This window comes from Squalius cephalus (assembly GCF_949319135.1).
Source record: "Squalius cephalus genome assembly, chromosome: 5".
Classification (NCBI taxonomy): Eukaryota; Metazoa; Chordata; class Actinopteri; order Cypriniformes; family Leuciscidae; genus Squalius; species Squalius cephalus.
In genome coordinates this window covers 36,767,958-36,789,443 of record NC_137126.1, presented here as the reverse complement: position 1 = coordinate 36,789,443, position 21,486 = coordinate 36,767,958, and the positions used below count along the sequence as shown (strand labels likewise).

General features: G+C 41.2%; 1 protein-coding gene across 1 annotated transcript; it reads right to left on the bottom strand.

The window, feature by feature from the left end:
* Nucleotides 1–14,115: 14,115 nt before the first annotated feature.
* znf703 (zinc finger protein 703) lies at nucleotides 14,116–17,937 on the bottom strand. Its single transcript, XM_079871043.1, has 2 exons — nucleotides 17,241–17,937; nucleotides 14,116–16,429 (listed from the first exon to the last, which is right to left on the bottom strand). The coding sequence occupies exons 1-2, from the start codon at nucleotides 17,496–17,498 to the stop codon at nucleotides 14,909–14,911; spliced, it is 1,779 nt and encodes a 592-aa protein (XP_079727169.1). The 5' UTR covers nucleotides 17,499–17,937; the 3' UTR covers nucleotides 14,116–14,908.
* Nucleotides 17,938–21,486: the final 3,549 nt, after the last annotated feature.

The window sequence follows — 21,486 nt, the reverse complement described above, 5'->3', positions numbered from 1 at the left end:
AAGACTTATAACATAAGCATTATCAGGACCCACTAATATTCCCCCATTATTATACATTATATTCAGCATAATATATTGTAGTTTAATGTAGTACTGACTCTGAAAACTTCAATTTTTTCTCACAGGGTAATTTTTATTTTGGGTGAACTATCCACGATACATATTGTTGCATTTTTGTATTGCGATATATATTGCGACACGATACATTGTTACACCCCTAGTCATTACCTGTTGAATTTCCTGTTAAATTGTAAAATCCACTTCCTCTAATGCCTTTTTGATGTGGGGTGATGCCAATTCAATTTAAATTCCAACTCATAAATTGAAAAAGAGATAATTCTGTAATTCTGAATTGCACCCCACCCTGTTTGTGACGCTTTGTGCTTAGTGGACTGTCTGAATGTTTGAAAGATAACTTAAAAACAAAATATACATCATTGCTGTCTTTTAAAATTGGGGCCTGATTCAGTATAGATGGGAAACACTTATTTAAAAAAAAAGACTTATTGTCATGGATAGCCGTTCATCACTTGAATGATTTATATTCAAATGATTTCTATTCCTGGCCCTTCCTCTGAACACCGTATTGCAGGTTTGATAAAGTATAGTTGTGGTACTTTGTCTCTTTTACGGTATATTATGAATATTGTGTGTTCATGCTCATTATTGCAACTTCATATCTTGCAGTTGTGACTTTATTTCTAACATTTGTTCTCACATTTGGCTCTCCAAAGAGTCATGCTACTGTTCACTAACTTAATTGAAACAAATTAACATGTTTGTTAGCTTTCAGTATTGTGCCTTTAATACAGTTTAGTCGGCTGGTGGCTAGTCTTCTGCTCAGACATCGGGTTAGGGTTAAGAAGGTTAGTTATATTCACCATGTAATGAGTTTCTTAGTTAACCGAGGGAAGGCTTTTTGATTTTCTTGATTCGACATGTCATAGTAAAAGACACAGCTTACCAGTGTGGTGGGCAGGAATGTGTCACCGCATAATAAAGATCCCTTTTCATGACTATGAACTATTAGCATTTTGCAATTTGCATGGAATTGCTAGTAAAAGATATTCTTCCTCACCACTTAGGTGGAAATGCTGCAGCACCTTTTAGCATGTATAGAGTTGAACATTGGCTGCATTCGAAATCTCATATACTCACGTGTAGTTAGGTAAGGCTACTTAATTTGAATAAGTACTTACTTTGCAACCACTAAAAAAGTATAGTATGAATTTGCATAGTATGAATGTAATCCGGATGAACTCATTTGCCATGTTGTTATTATCATGTGACCTACCAGCGTCAGTTGAGTCACTTCACTGCCATTCATTCACTGCCTCTCCCGTGGCCTCATGGGATTGGAAATTGTCCATCGTATGCACACTTTAGAAACTCACCGGATGTAGTCATTCATCTGGGTACCTTTTGCCTACTCTTTTATGAGGACTGTGAATTCAGACATACTACTCTTGTCACTACTGTTTTTCGCCTACTATATAGCAGGGAAGTATGCAATATTGGATGCAGCCATTTATTGACTTGCTTTGCTTTTTAAATTGCAACAACAGCGCCCCCTGCTGGTACAGAGTACAGTCTTCACTCCAGAAACAGAATTCATTAGAGTCAGAAAAGCAACAAAACAACAGAGTGGCTTCATTAGATTTTTCTCTTAGTGTCCTGTTAAATTGACACAAGTTTTTTCTCCAGAAGTTCTGTAACACATGACATCTCTGTTCTCCCAAGTTTACTTTTTTTCATGCTGCTTTTTTTTAAATGCACACAACCATCAACAACATGGTTTGCATTTCCTTTCCATAGTAATTAATGTTGTTTAGTTTGCCCTTGAATTGATTTAAATTTCAAATCATTGTGTAGTCTACAACTCAGAAGGCTAAAGATACGTAAGACATGGGTATGCAAGCTTTTTTTCTGTTAATTTTGATTTACTGCTTTAAAATGAAATATTCATTATAAAAATAATATAGGCTTACAGTAAGCACATACATTTTTATTTGTTACTACTAACTGCTATTTGGCGTGTATTATGACATTCATCTTAAATTAAAATGATTTGTGTGATTGCTAAATGCTTTGCTCACAGTTTCGATTGGGCGTGACTGAAAGTGGTCATATCTGAATGTGTAAGTTGTTTTTTTCTTTGTAATTTGTCCAACGATTTCCACCAATTTGACCAATTCAGGCTGATTTGCGGACCTTTTGTGAGCATGAAAGACGGTCATCATTGCATTGACAGGCTAATCAGCCAAATCTGAAACTTTACACCAGTTGTTGCTTTTGGACCAAATTAATTTAGAAATGATAAGTGCTTTACACATTATTTGATTTTCTCTTCCAAAATTTTTGGAACTGCCTCCCTCGAAAAAAAAAAGCCCTTGATGTAAAGTGTAATATATATATATATATATATATATATATTTTTTTTTTTTGGCACTGTACATCTTCCACTGGATGGCAGTAAGTAAAATCAGTGCATGTGTTTGAGACACCACAGGCCTTGTCCTGTAAGGCCGCTGTGACCTTTAGTTCTTGGAACTAAAGTTATGGAACGTCTAATGACTGCAATCAAAACTACTCAAACCTGAAGTATGAACAACAACACGAGCTGCCTGAGAAACAGCCGACGTTGCCAGCGGTGTTATAGGCTGTGCTCCTCGACTGCGCAATAAATATGAAAACTCTGACCTGTGCTTTTGTGCGGCGGTGGCAAATTTAGCTACATTGGGCTTCTCTTAAATGGAGCGTGGAAAAATAACTGGAACACAATGAGGGAAAAGAAGTTTGTCAGACTTCATTAAGTATCAAGGGAACATCGCTGAAACTGGCAACGCAAAGCGCACCGGGCCCGTGTGCCATTAATCACGTCTGACAAGGAACCGGAGCAGGGGGCGTAGGGAGGGAGCGCAGTACGCGGGTACCGCTGCCAGCGGCTCTGTTTATGATTACTGCGAGGGGTCCTGACTAAGCTAGCTGCCCGAAGAGGAGTGGAGCAGAAACCCAAGATCAGGAAAAAGTCAAAGCCAAGGAGCTCTCATCCAGCATTACTCCTCCTCCCTTTCAAAATGACACAGCCACCAATATGATTAGACCAGAGCGCCGACTATCCTCCAAACAATTACTAAGCATCGGAGCGGAGTTGAAAAATTGAATGGCGTAGAAAAACGGTGAGATATTGCCTTTCAAAGCTAAGTCATCAGTATATAAAGGTTCGCTCTACTTTAATTTGCCATTGTGCAGGCTTGTATAAGGGGGAGGGGTAGAGACGGGGGAAAAAGCCTGCTGACTGCAGCTTCATCTGTGTTCTCCGTTTTGTAAGCTCTCGCAGCAAGACCGTGTCTTTCCTCCTTTCCTTGGTCTGCCACCCCAGATGCAGAAAATAAATGGGAGTGAAAGAGGAGGAGAAAAGAGGGCCTGTGACTGGTGGAGATGGAGGCCTGTGTTAAGTGCTGTGCTTGAAAGCACGTCTGGCCTCATTAGATGTCAGTTGTAACAATACTGAACTGGCAGCAAGGACTGCTGTGAGTCTCACAACCATAAATCACACTCTGACAGCTCACTGACAGGGCTGGGAACCGGCACACATGCAAACACTGACTTCTCTCTCTCTCTCCCAGCCGCACATTCTCCTTTTTCTCTGACGCACAACGTCTTTTTCTCCTGTTCTTTTCTTTCTTTCTTGCACTTAATCTGTGCACAAAATGAGCACTGCAGTTGTTTTGTTTTTCCTTAAATAAAAACATTGTGTTTTTGACACGCATGCATGTTCTTAATGTGCGTGTGAGTCTGAAGCAATGGGCAGCTCCCGCCACTGTCTGCCCGTGTCCATTAGGCTGACATGTGATGGTGTGTGTGACATTGCTGCTGAGGAAGGAAGCAAGAGAAACAAGGCCTGTGGGTCATTAATCACTACTCCCTCTGACACACACAAACAGAGCTTGCTTCTAGGACCTACACACACACACACACACACACACACACACACACACACACACACACACACACACACACACACACACACACACACACACACACACACACACACACACACACACACACACACACAGCTGTCCTACTCTCAGCACTTCAGAAACATTGACTTCTCCGACCAGCCTTCCCACCCGTGCCCTCCATTAACTCCCTCCCATCCCACTTGTTTTCTCTCTCTGAGCTTTTTTCCTTGTCATTCTCCCTCTCTGACATGATTTATCTTTTCACAAACATATCGAGGGATATGTTCATCTAGATATCGTTTGGAGAGTTTGGGACTGCTGGTTAACTCTCCCTTTCCTCCTTTAATTTTTCTTGTCATCATTTATACTGATTGTTGGTAATTTAGCATGCTTAGGTTCTTCTTGCCATCATATACTTATAGGTCTGACTGATAGAAGCTTGAAGATAGAAGAAGATAGAAATATGCTGGATGCTAGCTTTGCGATATATAGCCTATGCGAAATTCATTAAACATCACCATGATTTTGAGGCGGAGGAGGACGAAAGGAGCCATCATCATTGCATCATTGCGCATATGCTTCAGTTATTGTGTGCGAGAGAGTTCCCAGGACTGGTGGGATCATATTGAGGCGGGCTTTAATGAGGAGTAGCGGGTCCAAAATTTTAGGATGAGCAAGCCAACCTTTGATATGTTGTGTTAACGTTTGTCCACATTCCTTTCCTATGACAACACAACGTTTCGTTGGGCCATCCGTCCCTTTGCAGATGCGCGTCGAGATTGCTCGCCTAATGCCTCAGAAAATCCGATCTGCCTGTTTACATGACAGTCGCATTGGCACATATTTGATTTATTTCCACATATGAATGAGGGCTGAAACCGATCTCAAAATATCTGAATGCATGCGTTTTTTTCCTGTTTACACGGTCATAGAACACATCCGATCTGTGTCACATATGAGCAAAAAATCTGAGTTGGGTCACATTTCACTGACAGTGTAAACGAGTCCTGTGATCGTGATGAAAGGGACTTGAGATGCACAGCCTCACATTCTCCCATGTTATGAGGTTCACAGCTGTTAGCCATTTTAATGTATAGACCTTATGTAGCTCCGCCCCTTTTCAGCGCTGCGCTCGTTGTCTTTTGACTTCCGGTCTGTATTTTCACAGCGATCTTGCATATTTATGAATGAACAGCTCGTTTTAAAATCTTCCCGGTCTACTGACATTTGTTAAGACATCTGCTTTAAACATTACAATCCTCATGATAACTTTCGTTAACTTTACATTAAAGGGATACTTCAGGATTTAGCATTAAGCTTTGTATTAGTAGAAAACCTGTAGTATTTTCGAATTACCATGCTTTCCACCCTCATATCCCCCTGAGAGGAGAGATTTATGTATTTTTTGTCTGGAAAAAATCCTCCGATGACGCAAAAATCGTCATTTTGCGTCATCCGAGGATTTTCTGGCCAGAGGCTAAAGACTACAGCCAGTAGATGGCGTTGTTCCGCATGTTTTCAACCCGCCCATAGAGGGTGGGATCTCACTCACAGAATGTACACAGTGTCAGCCGTCTTTCTTTGGAAGCTAAGCTAGCAGGCTTTTGTTCTGTGAAGAAAGCTGACTAGTAGGAGAAAGCTGAGTAAGTAGGGGTTACCATCCTCCTTTTCCCGGACTTGTCCGGCGGGCGAGATCGTTCAAAATGTACGGGATTCAGCTTTTGCATTCTGCGGTCGCCATTCATTGTTTACATGCACACCTTTTGTTTCAATCTAACTGAATTCATTCCGATTGGTGAATCTGAATGTAGTGTTTACATGAACGCTAAACAAGTGATCGGTTGATGTGCGTTTTAACATTGCTAAGAAAATTCCTTCTCCTCCGTGAGAGATGCGAGACCCGGCGCGTCTCAGTAATGACGCCACCGGCCTCGCGCCGTTCTCCCGCGGCCGTCAGCCTCGTCCTGCTCGCCACAGTAAACATGATGAATGAATGGCGACTGTAGAATGCAAAAGCCGAATCCCGGACATTTTGGGCGATCTCTAAATCCCTGGCAAACTCATCACGTAGGCTAGCCTTGTTGTTTTCAACTGCGCTCTCTAACCGGTAGGTAGGCGTGGCCTCCTAAGGCAGCGAAGCAAGTGCATTCTGGGAGTTGTTGTCTTTCATCCACATAAGCCAAAAATACATTTTCTGGCTTTTCTCAGTCTAGAAAGCTCAAAATTCCAAAATTTCTTCACATTTCTTCTACTTAAATGACCTATTTTAAATACACATTCATCTTCCCAGAGGTGAAGTATCCCTTTAAGTAAATCCACTTCAAAAGCTAATTACTCCTGGACAGCGATGCCATAGAAATATACAGAGCGACTGCAAAAACGGAAGTTCAAAGACAATATTCTAAAGATGGCGGCGCCCTTGTTTCTCTGGCGCATAAGGTCTATAGGGAGTGAATAAGAGAAAAGAGAGGTCATAAGGAGACTAAAAAACTGCAGCCTAAAAAACTGAAACAAAATAATTACAAGGTGAAAATAAAAACAACAGCCATTAGTTGTTAAAAGTTAAGTTTCCTGCTGCTCAAGGTCTGTGTTATTTTATCATGTTCATGGATATTGGTTATATATAAAATGTATATGAAATGATTAAATGCTCATTCCCTCTATTTTTACATTTAGATTAGGCTACAACTTTGCTGTCATCTAACGCTCACTTAAATGTAAAATGTAACAAATCTTAAAATATCCATTTATCTAAATATCCATTTTCCATACTCTATATTGTAATGTTTTACGCCTAATTTCACTTAAAGCATTTAATTATTTCATTTAATTGCATTTTTTAGAAAAATTAGCATAGACTTCTCACACTTCTCATATCAGCCATTTGTCGGTTAATGGCCCTAACATTAAAATAATTATTAGGTTATTTGTGCCACAATTTTGAACATTTTAAATTTTCAGTGCATCCCTATTCTGTTGAGATCTTTACATGTAATTTTTAGACTATTCTAAAAAAATATATTGAGTAATGATGCAGTGGACAGTTGGATGTGGGACAAAAGAAGATGGTTCAACACTGGTAGATTAGTGGCAAGCTAATTTTCCTCTCACATGTGGTTTGAAAAAAACTAACCATTGAGTCTAAAGAAGACCTCCCATCACAGACCAATAGCTCTATAGTCCATACAGAAATTGTTAGCCTGTCTGCTTTCCTGATGAATAGCTTGCAGACCAATTGGTTTCCAATACTGTCAATGAGACAATGGCTAATGAATGTGTGCTCTGTGCCATTATGCCATAGAAACCTTAACCAGTAGCAGCGTGAGTGTGAGTGTGCATGTTGTAACTGCCACTCTTTAAGGTCAGCAAAGTGAAATAGTCAGGTATCAGCACTTTAGCTCCTGCCTGGAGGAAAATCATTCACTTCTAAGGTCAGCTGTCTGACACACACACACACACACACACACACACACACACACACACACACACACACACACACACACACACACACACACGTGTGTGCATGTTTTTTGGGGGGTTTTCATGTTTTATGGGGACATAATTATTTTTATTCTGCATAAACTGTATAACCCCTACCCCTAAACACAACCCTTACAGAAAACTTCCTGCATTTTTACATTTTCAAAAAACATAATTCTGTAAGATTTATAATGTTTTTCAAAAAATTTCCTCACAATATAGGGTTTACCAGGACCACACACACACACACACACACACACACACACGTACAAAAAGTCTCCCACAAACACTGTTAAAAAAAGATGCAAAAGTAATGGGCCAATGCTAGACGTGATATATATTCCAAGTGGTCTGGGGGTTTACGAAAGGGTTTGTTAAAAAAATAAACCAAAATTTGATGTATTAATCCCAAATTAAATGGAAAAAATAATGTAAAATCCTGACCTTGACTGTTGGTCTTGTGTGCGTGGCTATACAACGTGTGCGTTCGTGAGACTCTGGAGATATTCAACTTGGTGAAGAAAGTACACAGAATCTTTTTTGAGATACTTTTTTGTGATTTCTAGGCATTGTAGTTTATGTTGTGTATTCATTCATCTTGATTTCTCACAACTTTTGTGCTTTTTCTAGGCGAGTCGGAGTGAACTGCGGGCTAATAGAGTCTCTTGCACAGAAGCCCAACGGCTAAAGTTAAGGAATACATTAAAGTTAAAAAATACAGTACATTAAATTTCAGTTGGTTTTTCATCAAACCCTATCGTATACCCCCAGAACACGTGGGATAGACGACACGTGTTGCATGGGATCTTTTTTTAAAGCCTGAAGAGAAAAGAAAAGAAAGAATGACATCTTGCATTAGAACAAAACCTAATTTTCATTTTAGGGTGAACTATCCCTTTAAGGTGTTCCATATGATTTGACTACATCAAAACAATACAGAGATCCCTTTAGCGCTGACAGGATCTGCTTTTCTTCTTACGCTAATGACTGTTACTTCACTGCAAGTCTGTTGTGTGCTATAATTATTACCACGGTTATTTATGCCATAAATCATGCGTGGTATTTGTTCAACCGCCGCAAGTTTGGCCAAAAACATCTAATGAGCATATTTGTGAGGTGAAGCCATGCAGCCTTGTTGTTTAAACTCATTAAACTCTCTAAAAAGTGCCGAAGATAAAACTGCTGTTGTGTTGACTCGTGTGCTTTCTCTTGTCTTTCTCCGTAACATCCTGTGAAGTTCTATCGCTCTGCCACACTACACGTCCTTCCACTACCTAACACCTACCCCCACCCACCCACTCATCTCACCTCACGGTGGCCTCACGCACCAGCACTGCCATTAATCAGTGGCCAGGATCATGTCTGCCAGTTAGACTAAACAAGAGCATTTGTGAGGATTTGCTCTCCCTCATTAATCATCTTGACAGTTTGAAAAACACATTTCCCCTTTAATGACTGTATTTGGATAATCAGGTCTGTTCCCCTCCCTGCCAGCTTCTCTCTCTCTCTCTCTCTCTCTCTCTCTCTCTCTCTCTCTCTCTCTCTCTCTCTCTCTCTCTCTCTCTCTCTCTTTCTTGCTCTCTGTCCCTCTCCTGCCTTTGGTTTTTCCTCTCCCCAAAATGGCATTGAGAACAGCTGGGTTAGCTTACCGCCAAGACAGAGAGGGCAAGGAAACCGAGTGGTTACCATCACCGCTGCTAAAAGGGAGGGGGCCGTTGAGTCAGTAAAAATAATCACATTTCTCTGGAAAACTTTTGCTCTTACTTAAGAAACCCCTGCCGCTTCTCATAACATTAACTTGGCTGTTCTGTGGTGTATGCTCGCTACCACACACACACACACACACACACACACACACACACACACACACACACACATTGACGGTCCATAAAATATCCTGACAGAGGCGGAAGGAAAATCTGGTGACTAGAGGCCTTGGGTAAAAGTTTCAGAGCCGTGTGGTATGTACAGGGTTGTCACATTATGAAGAAAAATGGAAGGGTGTTGACAAGAGTACTTTTATCTTTGTATATTTCATTAAACAAGACCTGACAGATGTCTATACCTTTATGCGCCCTTCGGTTTTGAATACGAGTAGGACATGTATTTAACCTTTAATAGTAGTTCTATGTTTGTATGTGCAGAGTAGAAAAAGACTCTATTGTATAACTTTGTTTTAACATCGCTAGTGCTTTTCTGCCCAGAGTGTGTCAGGTGGCAGATTAATACATGGTGTTTAATGGATTAGTTGACCTTTGGGTTTAACACATCATTGTGTCATGGTCGCACCTAACATTGCCCATTGGAAGTTTATAAATTATGTCATACAGTCCACTTAAACCTGGACTGCACATGACAGCAGTGTTTAAACATTGTGACAATGTTATGCCAAGCTTGAGGCTGAGGGCAGCTGGTAAAATAAACAGTTACAAAGCTCTCCATATTCTACATGTCCTCATTGTAATGTTCACAAATGACAATATACTAGTCATTTTATTAAAGCACATTATTCTGGATTAATGTGGCCAGTTTGAATTATATGCTGATTATATATACTATTTATATATACTGACACTTTAGTGCACACAAAGCACAGTATGAACATAATGTCTAATTATGATATCCAATGAATCAAAGTAAGTACATAATAGAAACAGAAAACATTCCCCAGCAGATGTCACTACATCATGCTGCAGAATATATTATAGGGGCCTTTTGAAATTATGACAATTTTAATTCTTAATATAGGACGAATTCCTAATTATATAGTATTAAGGCCAATTCACACCGCGCAGACAAACGCCAACAAACACGTTTGTTGGGTTTTGTCAGATCAGTGTGTTACCCCTGTCGGCGTCTGTTGGCATTGGTTGGGGTTTGTTTTCAACCGACTGAACATGTTCAATCAGCGTTTGTCAGTTTCTGTTGGGGCTGTGTGAACATGACTGTTATTTTTTTTTTTTTATGTTGATTTGTTTCTTGTTATTTTCGTTCTAGATATTGTTTTATTGGGAAAAAATAGATATATCATCAATATTTTTGGTCTTTTATTTCTCAGAAGCAGAAAAATGTAAAAATGTGTAAATCTGCTAGAAGTATTGTTTTAGGAATACAGTAGCTTATAGGAAATAAAGAAATATTTCGCAAAACTGCAATGGAAACAGTTTTTGCGCATTTACAGGTCACCTGACGTAGATGACGCGGTATGTTTGGACTGAATAGGCCTACGAGACAGTTCTTTATTAAATTCATAAAAGACAAAAGAATTACTGGAATACTGGATTCTAAACCTCAAAGAAATGCCACAATCAAGACCTCGAAGCAGATATGAGGGAGAAACACCCAGAAACACCTCATATGTGCCGCTCACAAGCATAAGGGTCTTTCCTTGCCATTAATGATTGGATAACACACATACGTCTTCTTCGATTAATAATAATGGCCAGTGCAGTGGCTGGGATATACATAAACCTAACAAAGTCCGTTGCCATGATTTTTGGAATGACTTATCGCGAGAGGAAAAAAGTTTTAGTCGCATAACATCGGTTAATGGAAATGTCGTCATTTCGCAAGTTTTTGTCAACATTTAGAAAAAATCGCTTTCAAAAACAAAAAAAATCTTAATGACTCATATGAATGCATATAGAGGAAACATTGTAGAGGAAGCATGAGGTAACTGAAACATTTTCCTAAGCAGAACAGGAAAAGGTGCTGTCACTCTGGGCATGACTCGGAATCAATCTTAACCCCACCATTCCGGTGCCAAGGCACGATTTTTCATGCGCACAATGTTCGTGACATTCGGTGCCGTGCTCCCCCAGTGCGTTTACAAATGGAATCCAGCTGTAGCGGTGGAATGCGTTATTAGTGGTTAGCCATAATTGCAACACACTCGTTTGCCTGCGTTGTCAGGCTGTCGTCACACATGCACACGGTTTTGCTAGACAAATGGGGATGGCTAAGAGATCACTGGGCAGAGGTGCGCGCCGCCACAATTTTTGTTGTTGTTGCTGGCGGATGGAGTGGTATTTTGTGATGTGGTTGATGTGATTAAGAGTCCCGTGGAAAGTCCTCAATGGATTTTTTTAGTCATGAAGCTGAAGCAGTTGTGTGATTGATTGCTTTATGAGCTTGAGGAGTGTGAGTGTGTGTGAGAAAGAGAGCGGCCTGGTCTATATCACCGTGACAAACAGTCATCAGAGTACTCATGCGGTAATTAACAGAGTGTAATGTATATGGAAGTTTGCGAAGGGAGAGAGAGAGTCTGCATTAGGCTAACATAATCAAAGAGACAACAAGAAAGTAACAGGAGAGAAGCCAGGGGAGAAAGAGGGTGTAGGTGAAGAGAGACAAGAGACAAGATCTAAACAGAGAGAGACAGCCTAAGAAAAAGAGTCGGTGAGGGAGGGGGTGATCTAACTCTCTCCCTCGCTCATTCTTTTTCAGGTTGGGGCTGTCAGGCTCGTGAGTTGCTGTGGACTTGGCGGCTAATTGAGGAGCAGCTCCACACCCTGTCGTCATTAATCACTAGGGCTGCCGGGCTGCCTGCCCGGGACACTGCTGTGATGGGCTGCAGCTCTCTCCCTCTCACACACACACACACACACACACACACACACACACACACACACACACACACACACACTCTTTCTCTCCTCAGTAGTTGACTGGACACATTGGGAGGGGGGGTCTTACCCCCCCCCCCCACCCTTCTAAGCCCAGTGGGACAGCAGAGAATGGGAGAAAGAGATCAATCAAACAGGTGTAGCCCTGCTGAGAAGACACTGGTCAGGGACTAAATTAACTCCACACCCCCACCCACACATACATCCAGCTCCCCTCCCCTCCACAAGCAGGCGACAGAAACAGAGTGACTGCATATTGACTCAGCTGGAGCCCGGGAGACGAGGGAGAGAAAGATAAATGGCAGGGAGAGATTGATGAGGAGAAAGACAGAGAGAAGGATAGAGCAGGAATGTGATGAACGAGTGGGAAAGGGGTGATGGCAGGATTAATCTCTCACCTTCTTATAAAACGTAAAAAGTCCTCCCCTGCATTTAACCTTGCTCAACTGGCTTTAACTAACATTTGATCTCTTTTTTTCCCGTTCTTCATCAAAACCCTGTTTATTTACACGCTTTAATACACATTTTGTGTATTCTCATTTGTGCAAAAAACAAATTGCTGACTAAATTCAGTGATTTATTTTTGTTCATTGCTGTTGCATTGCTTTACCACTAGGGGCAACGTAATCCATGTTATGTAGTTTTTAATTCTCTTGGGCTATGCCCAAATACTTCGTAACTCCATTAAATAACTTCCTCTCTGAGTCTCAAAGGAAGTCATTCAAGACCATTTCTAAAATAGGCTCTTGGCACTGAACCTTACTTTTAGATCTGAACTTCTCTTTGTTAACAAAATGCAATACTACAGTTTAGATGCTCTCTACTGCAGTTTATACATCATTTTGCCCTGTGAATACATCATTTTGGTAGACTGTTTACTATTAGCAGGCCTATGTTGCGTCTTATTAAAATGTAGAGTTGGGTATTGGGAACTGGGAAACGTTTACCCGCAAGTGTTTATTCTCATCGCAGCTCTTCCTCCTCTAATCTTGACCTCTTGGTTTCCCATAAGAGGAACCTTATGCTGTGTCCTTGCTGGATAGCCAGAGTTAACAGAGGTGGTGGAGTGATCTATTCATTTAATGGCCCTGTCAAGTGACACCTGTGCTGCGTCCTCTCCTGTCTGAAGTGCTAATGAACTGAGAATCTGTCTGTACGTGTGAATGTGTGTGTGCATTTGGCTCATCCTAGTGCTTAACAGCATCTCCGCTTATCCTTTTTCAGGAAAATGGTTCTGAAGAAGAGATGTACACTCTGGCCGCTTATGCATGAGACATTAATCCTAACTTAGCCACGCAATCACATCAGCAATATTGAATATTGACCCTCTTTGTAGTACAGCATTAAGCAAGACTTTCTAAACCATAGGACACAACACACTCAGGTCAAACAATGGGGACTGCACTCCTGGGGGTCATGTCAAGCATTTGATAAATATTTCTCTATTAACAGCCTCCCATTGTCATCTTTTGCCCTTTGTGTAGCAAGGCAATCCATCAGAGTGCACTGGGAGTGAGTGCACGGCTCCCATGGGTTATTACCAGGCTATCATTGAGCTGTATTTAAGACCCAATACTCTCTTGTGCTGAGGCAGCTCTTTACACAATGCTGCAGAGGCACAAACAAGCAGCAGTGACTAACACTGCACTTTCACATTACGAGCAGAACAGTAAACAGACAGAGGACCTTATTTTGTGTTAATAGCTTGAACTAATAGGGAACAAAACTGTCAGTAGTGTAGAAAGCTAAAGTCAAAGATTAGATGCTCAAGTGAAGGCACAATGTTTTAGTTGGCCAACTAAACTAAAGAATAATTAGACCTTTCAAATATGCATTTATGAAAGGTCTAATTATATATAAACCCAGAAAAAATAGATATGCTTTTTTGTTTGTGTTTTTCTTATGAAAATGGTCAGTGTGTTCAATTCTATTACAAAGTATGACTCGTCTAATTTTTGCTCAAAATTTCATATGGGAAAGCGAGCATGTTACTAACAGTGTAAGAAACGTACATGAAAGAGAAGCGAGGGACATCAACACATCTATAAATGTAATCAAGTATCATTTATTACACAAAATAAGACTTTGTTAAATGGATAGCGCTGCCATCACAACATAGTACTCTTATTTGAATTATTTTCCCCTCTCCACTTCCATCCCCAACTTGCAGAGTCAGCTACAATAGAAAATATATCACATCTTTCCGTTTTATTCTTTGAACTGTACAAGTACAAAATAATCGCCAAATCATAAGGAACAAAGTAGCTCTTGACCAAGTCATGCTAATCCGTTCTCCAATAAAGAGACGGAGTTGCACAGATCTAATGCACAAAAAAAGTGACGTTAAAAGAAGGATTTTGTGTCTGAGAGACAATATGTACGTCTGTTGTTGTTGCAAACATTGCATTATTACAAAGTGTATGATAGGAGCAACCATATTCGTACTGTGAAAATACTGCTCCTTTGTGAAAATAATGACTGAATTTTGGCGATAAATGTTGCTTCGAAACAAAAAGTCAAGCGCTCAAGTGAAAAATAAATACACACTTTTGGTAAATTGAAAAAAAAAAAAGAAGAAAAAGAAAAATTGATCAGATAAAATAAATTGAGTTCCGCATTCTCATTAGCTCTCCACCTAAAGTTCATAAGGGTTCCCTAATATCCTAATGGATATTTAGAGTGACCATTAATTAAACAGTCATCCAAAGCATTTTATTCCTCATTGCGATACAACTATCCCGTGTTTTTTTGCTTCATTCTTTTTAGGGGAATCCTGCATGTTCCTGTGCTTTCCAGCGAGCTCATGCCAATATCTTTACACTGTCCTTAGACTTTTAATCACTGGTACCCAAGAGCAGAAGCTGAGCCCAGTCTCTGGCCATATAGAGCGTAGGGAGAATAGTAGGGCGCTGTGGCTGGGAGTGAGTGCATAGGAAGGGAATGAGCTCCTGGCAAGTGTGCCTTTCCGTAGGGGTGATACCGTGCCAAACCTAGCCCTGGTGACCCACGCAGGGAGAGGGAACTGGGAAGGGCTCCTGGGCTGCTAGGAGGAGGCAGGTGGAGGTGGCAGGATGCAGCAGAGGAGACAGATGAAGGGTAGCCAGAGAGCAGCTTCCCATCCACACCTGGCAGAGCCGTGTGTGTACGCAAATGGGCCAAGAGTTCCTCTGAGGTGGAGAAGCGTTTGTCACACGGGCCACCCACTGAGACCCAGTTACAGGCGTGAGGGAGTGTTTCACTGGGCAGCATGAAACCATAAGTATACAGAGGATGGGACAGGGACGTGGTGCCGCTAGAGGACAGAGAACTGGGGTGGAGGGAGTGGAGGTGATGGGTGGGATACATAAGAGGGAAGCCAGACTTGAGGGCAGATGACGGATCGTGAACGCAGGAAGAACAGTTGCTGCCCCCAAGATGGGGTGCATTGGGATAGGTGAGGCAGTATGGGTCCCTGCACAAACCCTGCATGAAAGAGGGAGGCGAGGCCCCTGTGAGAGGACTGGAGCTGGGGTGCTTTCCTGGAACACCCATCCCAGAGCCAACTAAACTAGATTTAGAGTGATCCAACCCAGGCACAAACTGAGAAGGATAGCCGGCATAGGCCCCGACAATGGAGCCGTGGTAGCCCATGGTGGAGGACGGGAGGGGAAAAACAGAGTGGCCTGGTTTGAAGGGAGACACAGGGGCGATGTGGCCCGCACCCAGACTGGGCTGAGGGGGTTGGGGGTCAGCCTTATGGTCAGGCTGAGGACTGCTAGAGGAACTGGCATTGCTGGAGTTCGCACTAGCACGTGTATGACTTGAGTTGGCGATCTGTGCAATGTCCAGACTTGATTTACTGTGGTCCGAATCTTTTTTCCCATTGCGATCGCCGCCATTGCTGCTGCTGTCGTTCCCTGGGTCTGAACCTGCAGCTTTGGAGTCCATGTGGGTGGTTTGTAGATGTGCTGTTTTCTGTGACAGGGGAGACTGAGACTGCCGGTGTGTGTGTGACTGTCCTGATGTCTGCTGAGAAGGAGAGCTGGCCTGTGGAGAGGGGGCATGCGGAGGTAAAGAGGGGCATGTCACAGCTGCAGAACCGCTATTTGGCACTCTGAACCCCGTTTTATCTGCTGAGCTGTTCATCCCAGCTCCATCCTTCCGGCATTCTGATCCACTTTTAGAGTAAGGCTTGAAGCTGGACTTGTCATCTACGTTCTGATGCTCCCCAGGCTTCAGGCTGGAGCTGGTAGAGCGTCCGTCCTTGTCTCCATGGCTGCTGGAGGATAGCGATCCCAGTTTAGAGGGAGGAGGATCTGGTTTGCCAATCTGTGAGCAGGTCTGGGCCAGCAATGCTAGGGGACTCTTTTTAGCATCCAGCTATGGGGAGAAAAAGGACATTTTAAGTAAAAAAATTGTTTTTCTCATGAACTGACAGAAATGACAAATTCTATGGAAAACCAATTATAGGGAATGTCTCCAATGATTGCAACATTGGCCACAATCTCAAAATTTTCCAATTATTCTGTTTATATTTAGATTAGGTTCGAAAGTCTGACATCACCATTAAATGCTTGCCGTGAAAGCTTTTACATTTTACAATAAATGAAATAAATTGCTTTTGGTGGAATAAATGGACATTGTTGTCACCCCATATACACAAAGTAGCCTACATGGTGCAGTGTTTTAAGACCTTATTTAAAAAAATAATTTCGTGTTTTTGAATTTCGAGTGCTTAAGCTGGTAGATAAACGGTGGAATTTTAAGTACGGTAAAAACGCAAGTCAGTACAGATCAGGAAATGTGAAACCATAAAATGTTGCTTCATACTGGAAAACGGCCTCATCCAGATCCGGACTATCCTTTCAAATTGGCGCTGAATAGACTACCATTCAGATCCTTTTGGCGAATTTCGAATTAAGTCATTAAAACGAGGCGCGCCTGATATATAACAATGCCGAGAAACGATAAATCAAGTAACAAATGCGCACGAGACATGAAATGAAACTAAAATCCTTTCGCTTAATGGAAACCCACAAACTCGGACAAACCACACATATAATTTAATCAAGTAAAATTATATATATATATATATATATATATATATATATATATATATATATATATATATATATATATATATATAAGAAACAAGTAAGAAACGTATACTTTATAAAGGAGTTACTCGTACCTCGATGCTCACTGGCGCGGAGCTGAGCGGCTGGAGATACTCTGGGTGAAGTATATGACTTGTGTGAGCGGTCAACATTTTGAGAATCCGTATAGGCAGCCTTTTTTCCTGACGCGCGGGATCACGGTACGGCAGTGAGAAGATCGAGACGGTCTGAGGTCTTAAACAGGTGGGCAAACTATCGTTGTTAATGTAACGACTTTTAAGGGTCTGGTGGTTCCGTGTAAAGACTGCAAATCCAGGAGGCAGTTCGCTCATCTGGATCGGGGCGGATCAGAGACCTGTCGAGGGAAGCGACGGGGCGGGTGTCCTTCAGTTTTCATTTAGAGATATCCAGTGTCTTCAATAAAGAGCCAAACAACATTATATCCTATTCTGCAGACAGTTAAATATCCCGTTGAAACATCAGTTCTGTCTGTAGTCCAGAGAAAGAGAGCTGTTATAGTCTCTATGAAGAACGTACACTCCGTCTCCGCATCGTTCCGTTACCGAATCAGTGCTGCTTAACCCCCCAAATGATCGCGAGTCCTTTACGCGCAAACGACGACTTGGGAAATAAGAGAAGTTTTGTATACTTGTCGTAAAATTAAAAGAAAGAAACTACACAGCAGAACTACTGCTAAATGTCAAATAATGGCATTCCGTTGGTCGGTGTGTGCACTACACCCTCCGTACGCATACACACTCTGCTCGTACTGAAGATCTGAGGGAGAACTTCAAAGCGCTCAGCCGCCGTCCAATCGCCTGCGTCTGCATTGGTAATAAGTGGGTAGGCTCAACAGAGGCGGAGACTGTCCTCCTCTCTCCTCTGACTCGCTCCAGTCCGGACCCGCTGGCCAAGCGGTCGATCACTGTATGTCAAAACATGCAAAGACTACTGTGGCATGACGTTTTACCATTTATTTTATTTTTTGATCTAATTTTGTTACAAGTAGCTTAGCAATTTTTTTTGTAGTTATTCTAATCACTAGTAGCTAATGACCAGTATCTTCAGTAGGCTAGTAGACCATTTTGTTTTTACTTTTTATTGCAGTTGCAGTAGTAACCTTTCATTAGATTTGACTTTACACTAGTGCTTATTTCTTTGCTACTAGTCACTCCAAGTATATACGCTATATTGCTTCTATTATGTTCTATTGTAAAAAACTGCTCATTTTGACATTTAATTCAGTGTAGAATAGATCTGTGGTAACATATTGATTCATAAATAGGATCTATTATCTAATAATAAGTACTAGTAAAGGAATGCATACTAGAAAGTATTGGAATAGTCACTGTTGGATTACTTGCTTTACACAAAGTTAGTTTTAAAGAATAAATGTTAAAACGGCTTGTGTACAGATATTATAGATTCTGTATAAAGTTGACAGTGATCCAAACATCTATAGTTATTGATAAGTAGACTCATTCAGACATATTTTGTGTAGTTCAAAAGGACATTCATAGTACTTTAATTTGTCTTTGTACAAGGTCCAGAAATTTAATTATAGGATGTATAGTCTAAAATGTATTTCATACTTAATTTCATAATTCAAATTTAGATTCAATGCTGATGTTAGGTTTACCTTACAACCTTAAATGTAATAGCTGAGAATATGGTAGCTGTTTCTTTTTTTAGGTCAAACGAGTCAAATGATACTGAGTAATACATTCATACATAATAACAGCGCATGCCTAATGTGTGCGCCTCCAGTTCTGGAATGTTAATAACTTTATTGCATTATCCCATGTTACTTTGCCATTGAAGTAATTTAGCTAACTTAATTATGCAATGAATTGGCTTAATCATTGAAAAATGAAGCCTGACAGAGGCTATTACAGGGAGACTGTGCTAATTCGTGTCTAAGTAACTTTGAAGTACAGTTATATTTAATAGCTTTGATTGTTCGTAAGTGCTTATGCCCAACATTATTAAATTCCAGACATTGGACCGGGTTGTATTACATTATTTTGGCAAGCCAAGCGTGTTTCTGAAGTCTTGCATCCATATACTAAATTGTTTTGTGACTTTTGTTTGCAATGAAATATAATCAATTGCATCCACTCATGTATTGATAATGCATTGTAGCTTGGATAAGCCGTATTTCAAATTGACAGCATAAAAGTTGCTCCATTTTGCACAGTGTAATTGTGGACGAGAATATTTATGTTACTCTGAGTGGCAATACCTGTCAGGTGAGTCAGAGAGATGAGGAAGCTCCTGAACTCTGGAACCGTTCTCGGGGTTAAAAACAAAGAGCACCTGGGAAGCTTCTTGAAAGGTGTTGTTGCCTGCCTTAGTGTAATAAAAATGACAAAAAGACAGAATGCATGAACTGTTGACCTAGGGAGAGGAGGAGCCACAGGCAAACATGTGTTGCAGGGCTTTGTCTCACGTATCTGGGTGGCAGAGGTGAATATTCATTTAATAATGGTGTGCAGGGAGAAATGTAAGCCTCAGGACACTGCATTTCAGAGGCAGAAAGAGTTTTAAGCTTGTCAGCAACCTGTCATTTTAGATCCCACATACAGCACACATACAAACAGCCTCCCACACATTCATAAGTACCTACAGACGATCAAAGTTGACTAGTGTGGCAAAGTATTAAACCACACTCAATCATACATAACAGTTATTTCTGTCATGCTAATCTAAGCTGTTAAGTTAATTAAACTGTCACTCTGTGTCTCACAACACAGGAATTCAGAGATCCATCTCATCATACAGTGTTTGTTGGGTTTTGAACACACGTTGTCTTGTTTATTCAGGAGCTACACATAGTCGACTCCACGTACAAGCCCATCTGCCGTGGTTAAACAAGGATCTCTTTACCTGCGGCGTCTAAAGCCATTTAACGTACAGCACATGTGTGTGCGCACATGTGTGTGTTGAGAGAGAGCAGCAGTGGTTGTATGAAGTCACCTCTCCTTCTGTCAACAGCCCTGCTGTTTGCTTTGTCATTATAAGTGTCATCCATCACTTGCCAGTCTGGAATGGCCGTGCAAATCTATAAAACTACAGGAACAAATGCAAATTCAGATGTGCTCAGGGTTAAGTGAGATGATGCGATCGCTTCCTTTGAACACATCAGTTGTCTTTGCCTCACACAAACAGATACTTCAGGTTATGACAGGTGTGGTCTAACCTGTCGACAAGCGTATTAATGTGGGTAGACACTCACTTTTTTTCTGCTTTTACAGTTGATCCATCTCTGTTGCCACTCTGCAAAGTTTGCTCGAGATGTCTGGAATGTTTCCGTTTGTCTACAAATTATGTTACTAGTCAGAAACCCAGAATCACAGGGTGTAACCATTGTTATATTCTTAGGACTGCAAAGAAAATGAAGAATCACTGCTTTCCTTAAAAAGCTAAAAACATGAAATGCAAACCTAAAACCTCAAATCTTAGAATTCCAATGGTTTGGAATTAAGATGGATTGCCTTACAAAAACATTTTCAGGATAAGTGAGTTTGGCAGGGGGCAAAGGTGTGGGTGGAATGGAGGGAGTTTAAAGGCACCCTAGAGGAGGAGGAAGGGAAAATAAAAAAAGAGAGAAAGAGTGAGAGAAAGAACTGAGGGCGGGCTGGAACAACGGGGAACAGCTCCTTTCAAGTCTGGCCTTGAAGTGGGCTGCTAACAGCTGTTTTGACGTATAAATGACGGATGGTCATTTCCTGTTGTGGATTTTAAGGGGCAGGCCTCCCCTTTAAGAGGGCTGTTTGACCAATCCCTGTTAAGCCTGAAGGCGTTCGCCTATGCATGACTGTATCAAAGCACGGGGCTTTACCATAACTTTGACTAAACAAAGGGCTAAAAGCAGAGGCTAGACATCCTGCTTGACTGTAGCCCACTCATATCCCCTCACTGCTTTTTGTGAGAGGTCACTCAGAACAGATTACTGAAGTGCAGAAAACCTACCGGAATTTTATAGCAGGCCATCATTCATGTTAATGCGAAACAGTGATGGATATGAAACTTGGAGACGGATATGAAGAAAAAAAAAAAGAAAAGTACAAATAATTTGTTTCAAACTTAAATAGCTTGTTAAATAGCTTTGTGCTTGCAGATCTCAATTTACAGTTTATATTTTTATACTTGACTGGCACGGAACAGTTTGTCTCTCTTTGGTACAGACTAAGAGACGGCAAAACCAAACAAACAAAAAGGATGCAAATCACTTGCATTTAATTACCTGTGACTGATTTATGAGGTGAGTGGTATGAAAAGGGAGCCCAGAGGCAGGGAGTCTGCTGCTTATGCCTGGTC